The sequence below is a fragment of the Varroa jacobsoni genome, unplaced genomic scaffold (genome assembly GCF_002532875.2).
Source record: "Varroa jacobsoni isolate VJ856 unplaced genomic scaffold, vjacob_1.0 contig04836, whole genome shotgun sequence".
Taxonomy (NCBI): domain Eukaryota; kingdom Metazoa; phylum Arthropoda; class Arachnida; order Mesostigmata; family Varroidae; genus Varroa; species Varroa jacobsoni.
The window spans coordinates 1-14,842 of record NW_019215360.1 but is presented as its reverse complement, the minus strand read 5'-3'; the positions used below and the strand labels follow the sequence as shown (position 1 = coordinate 14,842).

Sequence of the window (14,842 nt, the reverse complement as noted above, 5' to 3'; positions counted from 1 at the left end):
GTAACTAAGTCTTCTTGGATATAAAATTCGTAGCTTAATTTTTCGTTGACTATTTTTTTTTATCACCCTGCGTTTAACGTAACCATAACTGATATAAATAGTTGTCACTGCGTATAACGAGAACATAGGGCAGGAGGTACTCATAAAAATATGCTAACATATCGTTTATCGAGAAATATAGTTTAGTGAAAGTTAGTTATAAAACTGCATTCATCGTGCATCCTGAGGTACATATGCATATTTAAAGACAGACTAAATATAGTAAGTATGAAGCGACGGATTCTTCTATTATTTTATGTACTAATGAACACGCGCTGTACTTCATTTTAACATACAAATATAGTGTACCATTTAACTGATATATATATAAGCTTGTTCTACACATGTAATAATGTCATGCAATCGCAAACTCAGATTCGTATCTTGACCAAATATTATTTTATAGCTAGACACAGTAGCTGTAACAAAATAGAGACCCTGTTGCCATTCGCGACAAGAATCTTCAACTTTTTCTCCAAATAAAAACGGGGATGGTGGCCATTTAGCATTTTTAACCACCCACGTTGAGCTTCCAAAAGCAATGAAGATAATTTTAGTGCACTGCACAGCACAATGTACCATTCGACCGATTGGTTATTCTTTGCTAACTACTAAAGATGAGAGCAGACTTGGTGGTTATTTTTTAAGTAAAATCCATTTGTTTTTGGCGGATAAATTCACTTGAGCTACCATTGCAAGAAAATGGGGGGTTCGATTAAGTTTTTGAAACAACATTTCTGAAAGAATTAGTAAGATCGCGAAAAACTAAATAGTAGGAAAAACCCTTATTTCAATCGTCAGCCATGAGCGCTAACGGAAATAAAATGTATGCGCAATTACTTGAATATAAATAAAATTCAGACTTTGTTTTGTACGGGTCCTTTTCTAGGGCGTGTGGTAGCAGCGACTAAAATGGATTGTGACGGAGTAAGATTTGACAATGAGGAGCAAAATACCTTATAGGTTTCGTCGACTGATCTTTCCCTTAGTATGAAATTTTTCCGCTAATAATTTGAACTAGGATTGTCGAATCTATTAACAAAGACAATTTCATAAGATAGTACAACCACTAAAAATACATTGACAAAAATATATATATATTCTACACAGAATTTAAAAAGCGACTTCTTCCTACGGAAATGTTAGCGAAATCTGTTATTTTCGCATAGGCCCTTGCTGATCATCCTATCTTGTTTTCTGCGACATGATATTACTAACAAGATACACTAGGAATATAAAAAGTGAAAGTAGTTCTACAGAACTTGGATTAAAAAACTGTTTTTCTCCTAGATTTTAAGATCAATTTATGGTTGTACCACTTTTTAGTACCTTTTGTTGAGAATTATATTTTTATTATATTGTATATAGCTTTTTTAATTTATAATTTTGATAATCCTTACTTATACAGCAGCGTCCCGTTGATACACTGACAAATATCTGCAGATTCGCGGTAATATATAAAGTTAGCGCATTGCATTTAAAGCACTGCATGTGAGCGAAATTCTAGTTTCTAATTAATATTAAGTAAATACTAACACTATCTTATGGCGTCCATAATGGAAGCATCCCAGCTTTCACTGATAAAAGCAATTCATTCGAGCTTTATGCGCTTTTACCTATCTTTTGGTAAAATCCGTACTCTCAAACTTGGACATTGTAAAATCTAGGACCACTAGTTTATTCTTTATTCATTACTTCTTTACACATCACTCCTTATAATGAGTTTTAAATCTAGACAACAGCAAGCAAAGTGGCTTTCAAGTGACATGTTCCTTTGGTATTCTGCCGAATTCATAGCCTCGCTTAAAATTGTGTTACACACATTGAAGTAGATCATTAAGCTTAGTTAAAGTCAGAAAATGGTTGTTCTGCCATTAAAGAGTGACTTGATTTCACTTATAAAGTCTTTGTTTCAAATGATGCAGTTTTTTGATGAAGTATGAAGGATCTTGCCTTAACCAGCTTGCCAAAATATGTTACTCTGCCTAACTTTGCTTATCAAACGCAAGCAAGCCTAAGGATTACACAATCAGTCTTCAAGTTGGGATCACAATAAGAAATGCGTACCAAGACAACGATTTTCAGACCAGAAAAACATAAGCCTTTAATAATTTTATAACAGGCTTTTTTTTATGAAAACTTTTGATCTTGGTAATAGGCTGTTCCTTGAATTATCTTGATTCATGACTGATTTAGTTAAAGATTTTGCAAAGAGGTACTGCGAGCACTACGCTCCGTAAATGTCCACTAAAAAATAGAACACCATCAATGCAAGTATAAATGACCGTATTATGTACACTTCGCTTGACAAACGATTAGAATATGTTCTCTATAGTATTTACATAGGTGACGTGTATCTGGTCTAGTCAAATTACAAAGAAAAGCCTTAGCGCCTGTTTCGAAAATACCTTGATGTATGGAAAAAATGTGTAAGAGACGTACGGCCTTCCAGAAATTGCTCTCAGATCCAAAATAATTTCATTAAGCGTTAGAAAGATCACTTTTCCGACATAAATGACCGTTAAAGCGCGGTATAATATTGTCATTTACAATTTTTTGTCAATCCTCTGGAAGCGTAAAGGGATTTTTAGTTTTCTACGAATTATATATTCTGGTTATTATAAAAACAGAATTTTTGGTAATTTAAAATTTTGTTGTTTAATTTTTTCCTTGTCGCCACATGAGCTCATTTCAACTGATTTAATTACCTCGGTATGGTAAACGCACTTCCAATACGTAGAGGCCAGTCAGTCATAGTGGTAAAGAGATACATTAACTTTAAGCTCTCCCTGAGAATTAAATCACTGATAAGAAGTATGTTATATTATATATGTACCGTTATTATTAGATTTGGACATTTGCTGTTATAAATATTTGCGATACACGAGCATATCGCGAGCCTTTGATCGTCATCGTCCACAATATTATATATATACTAGTATTAACTGATAATACGCGTGACAGATGGTGAGATTACCGCTTCCGATGCTGCTGGTGACTTAAAGGCACGCACAATATTTTTTATTTTTATGTCAAATTTACCGTCAATGGTACATCAAATGAATCCTAATGGCAGTTGGTTCAAACGTTGACAATTGTTGACAAATGTTGACAATTGGAAGTCTAGTTTCAAAACGCAGACGACAGAGTATCCGTTTAAAATAAACAGTTATGAGGCAAACATATATTTGCGAACATACTGGGAACCACGAAAAGATAAAAAATTAATGACTTCGCATTTATAAACAAAAAAGCAGGCAAATTATTTCAAGGAGCCATTCCGTGCGTCTGTACAGCTGCCTTTTGAACCCTAAAAAATCAATTACAGTACACAGGTACAGTGACATCCTTTATTACGGCAATAACTGAATAAAAAAAATCTTGAGTTGATGCCTGTTAGTACATACTGCAGAATATTTCGGATGTCAAACGCGAACGAGCCTAATCTAGTTGGACTCGAGGTTGCGATGGGCTTCGAAATCTGAAGTGAACTTTAATACAACGAACTGCATTAAAGCGTCGTCTACTGCCACTATCAGAATGTAACCAATGCAATTAATTATCAACCACTCCCTCCGCGTTTGGTTTTATGAAGCGGCTGCGACGTCTACGACCACGCCGCTGTTAATGTCAATGGTTATATTATTCGTCAACGTTATTTTCTCGACATTATGTACCAGTATATCGGAAACGTAGATTCATCTTCCCTAGAACGAGCAAGCTTATGTAATAGCCTTATTTGCAGCATTACCGCCGACTACTGCTTAGAAATCGATCGTTAAACGATAGCAGGACAGAACATAACGCACATGCAAAGATACAATAGGTAATGGGCGAGGAGGATGGCTGCTGTTGGTGCCATGGCGATCAAATATCGTCCACCGGACATATCAGCACCACTTCGATGCATACGCGCCCATTCGAGCATACCGCCTCGGCCTGCAAGCGCCGTCTGGTGGCGCCGCGTTAAACTAGCTTGCTGCTTCGTCATTGCATGATGGAGTCTTTCGGCCATCAGTGTGCTATAGAACGCTGCCCTGCTTGCTGCCACGATTCAGCATAGAGTTGTAACGAAACTAGTAGTAATAAGTAGTGGCATCGGTGTTAGCTGATTGAAGACTGCCGTGCCTCTGCGGGCCCACCTTGCTCGACACACTTAATTTCGTTTGCGTAGAGAGATTCCGACGTCTCAGAAACAGAATTTTTGAAGAATGAAACTCAGAAGGTTGTTTGTGCTGACGGGCCTCGTAGCCCTCGTAGCGTCGCAAGGTGAGTTAATGAATAATGAGAAAAGATCGACAAGATGACAATAGTAACGACGGAGACAACGACGAGGACTATGATGAGGATCATGATCATGCTTACTGTTACTCGTTGCCTTTTTCTCGTTGTCGTTCTTATCTATGCTCTTTTCATGTGTGCACTTTCAGTTCAGCTGTAATGCTTTCGGATTTGTTACTGTATAAATAAAGACATACCCGCCTTTAAAAAGCAAAGCAGCTGTCTTGCTTCGTTAATAACGAAGAAGAATAAGAAATTACTCGCAGAGTAATTGCACGTGAAGTTACCCTTCTTTTTCGCGTTTTAATATTTACTGCGCAACTAAAAACAGGCGCCGTAAGAAAGCTCAGACAGAAATACAGACAGTACAGAAATAGATAACGAACTGTTAGATGACTCTAACCTACTACTTTACCAATACAAAATATTTCGAGTTTTACATCCGATACCACTGGGTAGCAGTGTTTCTAATAATAGGACACGCAAGTATGTTTCTATGCCACTGCCTCAATTATAAGCAAAACTAACTGACTGTAGCGCGTCTGTTCGAAGAAAACCGACTGTTGTAGCTGTTTCTGGTACAGGCGTACGAAACGCGGTGTCATTTACTTGTATTTGTCGCCATTACCTCTCCTACGGAGAAACCGCCTACCATGCTGCTGCTATATCCATAGGCATACAGTTGCTTACGACTTGTCGCGAACAGCTCAAAGGTCCTAACAGACGATATAGTATTTGCCGGCTGGTTTTGTTATTAGACTACAAATGGCGCCTCCAGGCCTTTAATACTAATATTTTCAAGAGCCAAGAAACCATAGTCTCAAAGTGCATATATACACACAATGTAGAAATCAAGAGAATAAATAATTGGAGATCGAGCTGCCAGTTAGGAAAGGCTTCACTAACTAGCAATTTAATTCATTTTGAGTTTCTCTTCGAGAATTGTCACAATGATAAGAAAGAATTGATGACAGTAGAATATAGGAAGCAGATTATGAGTGACGATACCGAGCTGGTCGTTAGTGGTTCTGGCCAGTGGCCGGTCATGAGAATGACCTGGATGATGGCAATGATAAAACTAACAAGGTAGCCGCTGCACTGCTTTGTCATTATTCGTCTTCTGCGCGCATGAAGATTATAGTCATAGTGATGAATTATCTTGGCACATAATAGGATAAGATGGGTGTAACTAAATTTCCAAGCTGATATTATGTGACATTTTTATGTTGCTATGACAAGATCGATATATATCTGGCCAGAAAGACATGTCAGTCAAATGTAGAGTTTAACACCAACCGTCGACATATTGTCGCACTTTCATCGTCGTTCTCAGTGAAACTGATCGCTTAGATCGCACTTTTGTGATAAGTAAATACATATCGTTTAGCTGAAATGGGACTGATAGCCCAGCAATAATCTCTATCGTTGTTAAATTGATACAAAAAAAAAAAAAACTATTTTGCATTTGAGAGACTATTCGATGGGGTATTGCACAAGCTCTGAAAAGAAGAAAAGATAAAAAAAGCGAGCAAAACATACCTCTGTCGTGTTTACCGACTGCCTGCGAACCTCTTGTATTGTAGAGGCAGAGTCGTAATCAAATAGGACATAATATGATTCCTTTTACGCACTATAGAGTCTCGTAGGTGCCGTGGACAACAAGCTTAGCAGTGTCAGTACAAGTTATCGGGCAGTAGCATTTAGTGTTTGTTACAGCCGACGTAGTGATATGTACGGGTCATTGTTTATTTGCACAGTCATTAGAGTGATGCGGGACTTAAGAGGGAGTACCTGAACAGCTCAATGCTACAAATGGTTTCCTACGAACTTGAAGTACGTTACTTATACATGTTTGAAGTTTGCTTAGTCACTATTAACAAAAGGGTTACACATTTGAAGTACATCATACATTGTGAATGCATGATTTTAGGCGGATACACGTCTATTATACCTTGCCACACGTACGTATGTTAGTACCTATATAACCCGCAGCTGGCGCTAATTGCTGTTAAGGGCAGTTTGCTTGAAAGGCAGACAAGTTTAAAGCAGCGGCGAAACTAATTATTGAACGCTGAAGTTGTTGTTGCCAACTTGGAGCAATGCGCTTCAACGAGCAAATGCGTTGATATCGTAATAAACAACAATAACACTCTGCTGCTTCTGCTGATATGGTCGGTGTTGTTTCCTGAGCTGTTATCTGGCTTGTACCAGGGGCTGTGCCCGGCTGAGCCATCGGTATGGCGACTGATACAGTTCTTCGTTGTAGTCGCTCGTTACAGGTTTGTCGCTGCTACTGCTGCTGGTTGTTGTTGTTACTCGCTGTCTATTCACCGTTACTACTGGCTTAGCTAACAATAATAACCAACAGCGAACCAGCAACGGTCGTATGAAGGAATACAATGGTTAGAAAGATAAAGCGTCAATGGAAGTGTTTGTACGCAATTGCCTTAGCAGTCAAATGGATCGGCACCGTCCAATGAGCAGGGAAAGGAAAAAACACTTATTCTAGGATAAACCTGTACTACAAAAATCTTGTGTTCTCGGTTGGGAGTAGAATCTACAAGTTGAAATTAAGTCGTAGGTATATTCAGGTACATAGGTGTATTCAAGAACTCTCTGGCGTTATTGTTTTGGTTTAATTCTTAGTTCAATACACGCGTGGTTACGTCACACAAAGTATCGGGTCGACGAAACCTTAAATGTAAGACTGACAGATATGTGTGACCTTTAAGGCGGACTCTCTCCTAGAAAATTAATCTATCAAGTCCAAATGAATGTAATAAGCTAGCCGATCGGGAAGCTCTGTTTTTAGTTAATAGAATAAAGCATTTCCTGAAAATACTTCAGATAATCTACGCATCTGCTAGCATCAACTTACAGTTTTTATGTTGCTATGTATTACAACTTTTGTAGCGTTTAGTTTAAATAATCTGTTATTACTAATGTTCATCTAGTACTTCTACTGTCTTCTCTGTACATTTGGCTCAATCCGCTCAAGGGAACTACGTTGAACAATGTTATTAAAGGTCGTTATTCCTCAAAAACAATGCAATTTACCGTTAGCAAATATGGTTAAGGCCGTACCACCTTCTGTGTCAGCCAGCAAAACAGCACACGGGACATGGAGAAATAAGAGCAGATTAAACGATGCGAGCAGGAAAGGGGTTCTTGGACACGAGAAGGCTTATAGCCGCCGCTCGGCTCGGGGCATCCGGTTATGCGTCCATGTATTCAATGTTAGATGAAACGCTGCGACAGCCTTTCACGCCGAGGATTAGTTATTAATATTATTATTATACACCCTTTTGCTTGAAGAATTAGATGGGAGGCATGGCGATGCTGTCCACTGTAGAATCACTAGGCGATCGCTTTCTCTCTTTTTCTATTTGCCTATTCGATGACGAGTAAAGAAAAACTGATATGCGTATCTTTAAGGAACACGTGGTAGTCGCGAATACCTTCGATAGCTACTGGGTGGCTATAGTTTTATACGTAAATCAGTATTATCGTCGTAATATTAGAAATTTATTAGTTTGCGATAAAATAGATGTACGCAAAACGCTACCAATTAAACGCACTACAGTGCACCACTTACGGAAAGCGGTTATTGAACTGATGTATATGTACAATTTATTGGCCTAATTAATTGTATTCGCATCTCTTGAAACTGTTATATAGAAGGTTCTTTATCTATATCGTCTCTTTTTGTTAGGGGGCTACATTGTTTTTTACGATTTGACGGTTGTGTTAACCTTTTTTGATATGTTCTTTGTCATAGAATCTGTTGTACGCCAAGGTTCGAATCAGTATTTCTCGTTCATCTCGGGAAGTAGAAGATGATGATGGTTACATCATAACTAAATTAAATCTGTGAATCGAACGTGCTATCTATGTAACTTATGTAACTTTCGTTTGATGATTTCCTAGATGTTGCTGGAATACTTTATAATATCGAACTCCTGCTGTACCATCATCGTCATGAATAACAGAAATCTTATTTTGAAGGCTTTATCACATATTTTTAGTGTGATTAATCGTCGGTGATTAAGCTTTAGGGACATTTAGATTTACATTGTTTGAAATAGTAATCAGTGTGTTAGCTGTAGGGTGAATAATCATCTACAAATCCGTCGAGGATCCACCAGTCGCGTGACACCAGTATCCTTGTGTAGGCCGTAAGGCCTTGAAATAGGAAAAATGCATTTAATACATTTTGAAAATTAGTTCGAAATATAAATATGTTAATAAATAATAATTTGTATGTGTGGAGGAATATATAAATAAGGAAGGTTACTGAGGTTGCTGCCGACTCAATGCTACACACATCTGTATATAAGGAACGAACAGCCTTACCCAGTGGCTATTTCCTGATGTCCTTGTTCATGTCTTGTTGACCTCATCTACCCTTGTCAGGTATGAGGATTTCTTAGTAACGGAACAAGCGATCTTCATCAAAAGTTGTCTAAGTTGCTCATTGAAGGCATGTACCCAACTGTATCTCTAATTATTGTATTACGTTATAGACTTTTGCGGCAACCGTGATTTTTCTGAATTTCTCTAGCCAGATTACAGTTTCTGAGAACCTGACGAGTTCGGAGCGCTTGGCTATCTTTTGTTGCAACTATGTTTATTTTCCATGTCATACGATTTCGTGCAAGGTAATTAAAGTATGATTGTTATCTATTTTTTGAGTTCATGTCAACATTTTTCTTATGCTGCCATTATGGGACTACTTGAACTTAACAAACTAATTACTCAGTTTGGCAATCAGAAAAAGATTACTCAGTTTTGTTTTTCCTTACGAGTATAAAGGACTTACGGCATTTTCAAGCCAGAACTATTAAGCTCAAAAGCAGAATATAACTTTAAATTTCTTCTATTTAATTTCAACTGCAGCCTTAAGAGTGATGAGGACCCAATTGGATTGATTAGCCAACTCATTACTGAATAATATTTGAGATTTACTTTATTAAATTTTGACGCGTTTCGTTATGTATTAGTTTTTTTACTATACATTTTTGCACATGGTTTACTTTTACCACAATGTAGGGTGATTACAAATAAACTTAACAAACCACTCATACTGTGTTAATCATAATTTTAATTAGATATAGAGGAAATGCTCGGTAACACTATAACTTTTACTAAAACGCCAAATTCTTAGGCAAGTTGAACATGTGTGCGCTGACAGTTTTGAAAACGGTTTCTTTATCCATTTTGTTTTCACCTATTTTAGGCTTAACTTTAGAAGGAAAAATATTTTTATGGTGAATCATAAAAGATCATAGGCTTTAATAAATAAAAACGTTAGCTCTACACAACAGGAACAAAATTCAAGTTTACAACAAAAAATTAAGTCAACTCATTTTACTGCTAGATAACGTTTTTTCGTAAAACTGTTGAGATTTTTTATTAACGTTAATACATCTATGTTGCCATCTTTAGTTACTTGTTCTATTTTCAAACTGTATAATGTCTAGTTTGGTTTTTCAAAATTAGCAAATATAGTAGCATAATTGCAAACAGGTCATTGGAAGCTCTAGATAATTGAGCGAAGAAAAATATTACAAGACCACAAAATAGCGAAAACATAACAGAGCATCATTTTGAATCAGGATAATTAAACAATGGAAGTACACTGAGGAAATTGGTGAAGTGATGTTGGGAAATCGTTAAGACGGAGTAATATGATAACGCAGTAGCACAACAGTGTGACTTGAGTCAAACGTAGTTGGAATAGGGTGGTGAGTAGAGAATTAAAACTAGAAAACTGCAATAGAGCAACAAGGATAAGTGCAGCGGAGTAACGAAGAGAAAGGAAAAAAGTTAAAATAATAGTAGCAGCAACGAACTTGGGTTCGGGATAAATAGACTGTGAATTTGCTTTAGCTTAAATTGGGAAAAGTGACAGGGTATTGCACACTGTTTCTGTATACTCAGCATATATAGTGTATAACGAAAAATGAATGAAGAAGTTAATAAGTATCCATAAGTAAACGTGGGAGTACGCCGTAGACGCGTTCGCTGGTGAAACTGCGGAACGGAAATCCGGGTAGAAATCCATAAGCATTCTTTCATCCGGAAATAGTCTAATAATATAAGCGAAAATGGCAAAAGGCACAGTTCCCTACCAAAGTAAAATGTAGTTATGTTCTATAAAGTTTTTTTTCAGCGTTTGATGTTTATTATTGAAAAAATAAAAATATTTTTATAAAATGGTGGTCCGATTTGCTTTGATGGTCTTTACCTACACATCTCATGAAATATTTACAGTGAACATAATCGCTGTTCCCGTGATAAGAGTTTTATTATTTGGAGGGACTTGCGAATTGGATGGCTTAATTGTTTCTATTGGATCTGACGTCTCTAAGACCGTTTATTGCAGTTCTCTATACTACTTGTTTAAGATTATCTAATATTTTACTTTTCAATTTGTCGATTTTTATGCTCGATGCACAAACTCGTGACCTGTTCGCAGAGTATGATTGATTTTCTGAGTTTTTAAAGGCACGACTATACATTTATCAAAGGAAGGCCTTTTAATATCACTCGTGTCCATTTGTTTGCATATTATTACATAACAATAATATATGAATCTTACATAATTTATGAAAACAAGCAAATCTATTTTATATAAATGTTCCTATTGTACATCGATCTGGCAGTTGATGTTTTTATTTGTGATGCTTTGGCAAGCAATAGTGAACGTAACAACTTTGTTTGCAGGGAGAATGGCTCATTTAAAAGGACTATTTATTACATATTTCCCTACGCGTTCATTATGTATTATTATATTTTGTCTTTATAAAGAAGGTATTCTCTTGATTTCTATCCCACAAATAGAAAAATAACAGATACTGTTGAGGCTAGCTTATTTGAAAATGACGTCAGACACAATTAGTGTGTTTCTGCGCTGTGTGATCATTATGGATATTTATATATAATAACAGTATTTAAGGAGGAACCAACACCGATCGGTCTTTTTATCAAATAAATTATTTATAAGTGTACATACATACGTAAAAACAATTTGCTGAATAATAATTAAAAATTAATTATAGTATTACTATGATCGTTTCGTTCCTAGCTACTTTAATAAATGCGATCAATAAATACTACAAATTTACTAGCTGCTCGAAGAATCCAACAGTAACTGAGTTAATGAATTTGCGCCAAACAAAACAAAATATTTTTTGCTTTAGTTATAGACCAAATGACTCTAAAGGACTATAAAAAAATTTCATTTCTTTCTCACGTAAGTAACAATTAGCATTAAGTGAATTGCTTTTCTGCAATTAACCTACCGTGATGGTAGTGCTGGCAATAAAATTTTCGTGAGCCTTTATTATACTTAACAAGAAAGTGTTTTGAATAAATAATTTTATTAAATTGTTATATAAAAGAGATCCCCCCCCCCCCCCCCAGTATGTCCAAAATGTATATATTGAGGTCGTGAATTGATTTTTCTGATTGTCATCTCTCAGAAGACGCAGGTACCAAAACGTTAACTTCAATCACGACGAAAAGGCCGGCGGTGACAAAGCCGAATCAAGAATCTAGAATGATAACGGAGGTAATAACGACGATTGTGCCGTCAACGACAACGACGACTGTGCCGGTAACGACATCGACAACGACGACGATGTCGCCGACGTCAACGACAACAACGACGACGTCACCAACGGCAACGACGCCCACGTCACCGACGACAACAACAACGACGACACCGACAACAACAACGACGACACCGACGACAACAACGACTACAGAAAAGCCCTCTACTCCGCCAACGACGCCCACAGCATCGCCAACATCATCATCATCAACAACAACAACAGCATCACCACCGACTCCAACGCCAGTTCCCAACCCGAAGATACCGGCACTGGGAAACTTCACTCTGGAAAACAATGCAGGTAATTTTGTTCGGCGCGTTCTGTTGGCCTATTCTATTGAACTGCCCAACCCTAGCTTTGTTTGCGCTTATTTTGACATTATACGCGCCAAGTAGGTCATTTAGTTGCATTATATTCTAAATAAAACCATAGTGAGTGTTTTAGGCAGTGACAAGTGATCTGATTTGAAAAAGGCAGATCGCCACCTACTTGATACTGAACAAAACTTTAATATACACGTAATCACAGAGGATTGCTTTTTCAATATTTCTCTGTTGCTACATGTAGAAAATGATAGTAATCCATAGGAGTAGTGAGACTCTACACTATAGTGCCCTGTGTTGGGCATTTTGGTTATCGTTTATAATTAAATATGCGTATGTTTCCATATAGGTTCAGCGTTTCCTTATTGCGATTGTTACGTTATTGCGATTTTGACGATGACAAATTTTTCGTTGCATACAATTGCGAATTGCAGGTCAAATTTGTCTGATCGTTCAAACGAGAGTAGCGGTCGCGCAAAGAGTTAACAAGACCGAGCCGTACCATTTAAATTTCGGAAATGGAACAGTTTCCGAAGCTAATTCAAAATGCGGAAAAGAAAAGATTATCCTCTGGATAAATTTCGTTGAGCAAAATTCGTGGATTCAGGTGACTTTCCTGAAGACTAAGGAATCTTACTTCGTCGGGGATCTCGCGGTTAAAACCGATCATGTTGAAGCTACTAGCAACAGTAAGTTTGGGCATTAACGGACCCGTTATTTTTGTTTTTAATGGTGCTGTAGTTTTTATATCCTCTTTTTCCTAAAGGTAATACCCACGAAGATAATTTTGTAGTATGACTATATTTGACTTGGAGGTGTCGCATTTTTTACAAACGTGAAATTAAGCAAATTTTGATATCTTCAAAAGCATTGTTATTATTATTAGCAGCAGCAACTTTTATTTTCAATTCATTGTTACACGCGGCCGCAGCTTAACGTTTTGTGTTAACCCCACTGGAATTAGCCATCCTAACGCCAGAGTGCTATCAACATTGATTTTTGTAAGTCTAAAGATCTGTTCGTTCAGTTTGGGGCTTGTAGATGAGATCAGTATGTACAACAATTATAACAGTAATGAGACAATTTTAAATATCAACATATGGATACATTTAAAATTCTTTTACACATCTGCGATTTATTTTCCAGATACATTGAGGCAGTTCGAAGTCGCCGAGAACAAGTACTATAAATGCTCTCAGGCGTCTGAAGTAAGTCTTGGTGAAAAGGCGGTATACCTAGTATTCTCTGATATGAAGTACGAGGCTTTTCGTACTTCGAATTCGGCAAACTTCGTTGGTGTCGAAAAAGAGTGCACATCCGACTACCACTCGGATGTGATGATTATTGCTATTGGTTGTGCAATTGCTCTTTTTGTAGTGATTGTACTAGTTGCGTACCTAATCGCTCGTCGCAGGAGCCGGCAAAGGGGATATCAACCTGTGTAGTCTAGTCTCAGAAAGTTAATCTATCCAATGTAGCACCTGCTACAGTATGGGTGGACTAGCTGCAAAATCAATATTACTAATTATTAATGTTAATTGTAAAATTTTAGGGTACAACTGTTTTACAAGTGCAGGCTTACGCAAAATCCTAACCTACAATATAGGTGAATAACTAGTCTGCATTCCACTCGGTCAGACCGAGTCGAATGGCAGCCTTCTTAAAATCAGCATAAGTTCACCCGAGTTTTTTTACATGGATATTTTGCAGCTGTCCTAGGCTTTTACGAGCGGAATTTTTCGAAAGATACTGTGTTACACAGGTAATAAACTGAAAACAGACGAAAATTGCGATTCTCCACTTTTACTTTCTCCTTAGGATGGAGTGCACAGGACATTTGTGCCAGCGCAAGTCGCGTTTGAGTAATGTGTAGCTCTTTCGTTTCAATCTGAAAGGTGTGAGTTAAGCACTGATTTTTCCTGAGGGCAGAAAATATTCAGTTGGGTCAATACAGCCCTCATTAAGTGCTATTGATGTATCGCTTATAAAACATCTTGAGTAATCGTCTTTAAAATGCAGTACGGAATAACAAAAGCGATTTCTTCTATATGAGAAAAATACCATCTCTTTTTAGATGAAATGTACTACCGAAGCAAAAACTAGATGACTTATTCGCTGCTGGCATTAAGCTAGAACTACAACACAAGATTTTAGTAGTAAGTTGCCTTCCTGTTTACTGATTATTCCCTTCAGTTCTCCTATGTATGGTCATATATGAACAAAATAATACGTACATTTCTGTTCTTGATTTTTTTACTACCAGAAGCTCCTTTTTTTTGTTCAATGCTCTTTCCGCCTTCTCGTGAAGGCAGTCTATCCTAGGGCAATGTCTAGGTTAGTCTTTACATTGATGGTGTGACAGGGAACGTAATGCCGTGTTTTCGTCATCATCTCCTAGACAAAGTCAGATATTCGTAAGTATCGTCGTCGTGGCATCGGAACATTACGCTTACGCTGTGTCCAAAGTGAGTGAAATGTAAAACTCAGGAAAATTAACATCCCAGTCACTCACATGGTAAGAACACGTAAAATAGCCCTATTTTGGACGCGCTACTTATATATATATATATATATATATATATA

At 37.2% G+C, this 14,842-nt stretch overlaps 1 protein-coding gene across 2 annotated transcripts; it reads left to right on the top strand.

The window, feature by feature from the left end:
• The first annotated feature begins 3,958 nt into the window (after positions 1 to 3,958).
• On the top strand, positions 3,959 to 14,518 carry LOC111273113 (lysosome-associated membrane glycoprotein 1). 2 transcript variants are annotated; one of them, XM_022854801.2, is made up of 4 exons: positions 3,959 to 4,308; positions 11,808 to 12,236; positions 12,694 to 12,948; positions 13,406 to 14,518. In XM_022854801.2, exons 1-4 carry the CDS (start codon positions 4,251 to 4,253, stop codon positions 13,702 to 13,704), a joined length of 1,041 nt encoding a protein of 346 aa, XP_022710536.1. In that variant the 5' UTR covers positions 3,959 to 4,250; the 3' UTR covers positions 13,705 to 14,518. The 2 variants fall into 2 exon arrangements, with proteins under 2 accessions (XP_022710536.1, XP_022710535.1); XM_022854800.2 differs by having other exon boundaries at positions 3,960 to 4,308; positions 11,805 to 12,236.
• Positions 14,519 to 14,842: the final 324 nt, after the last annotated feature.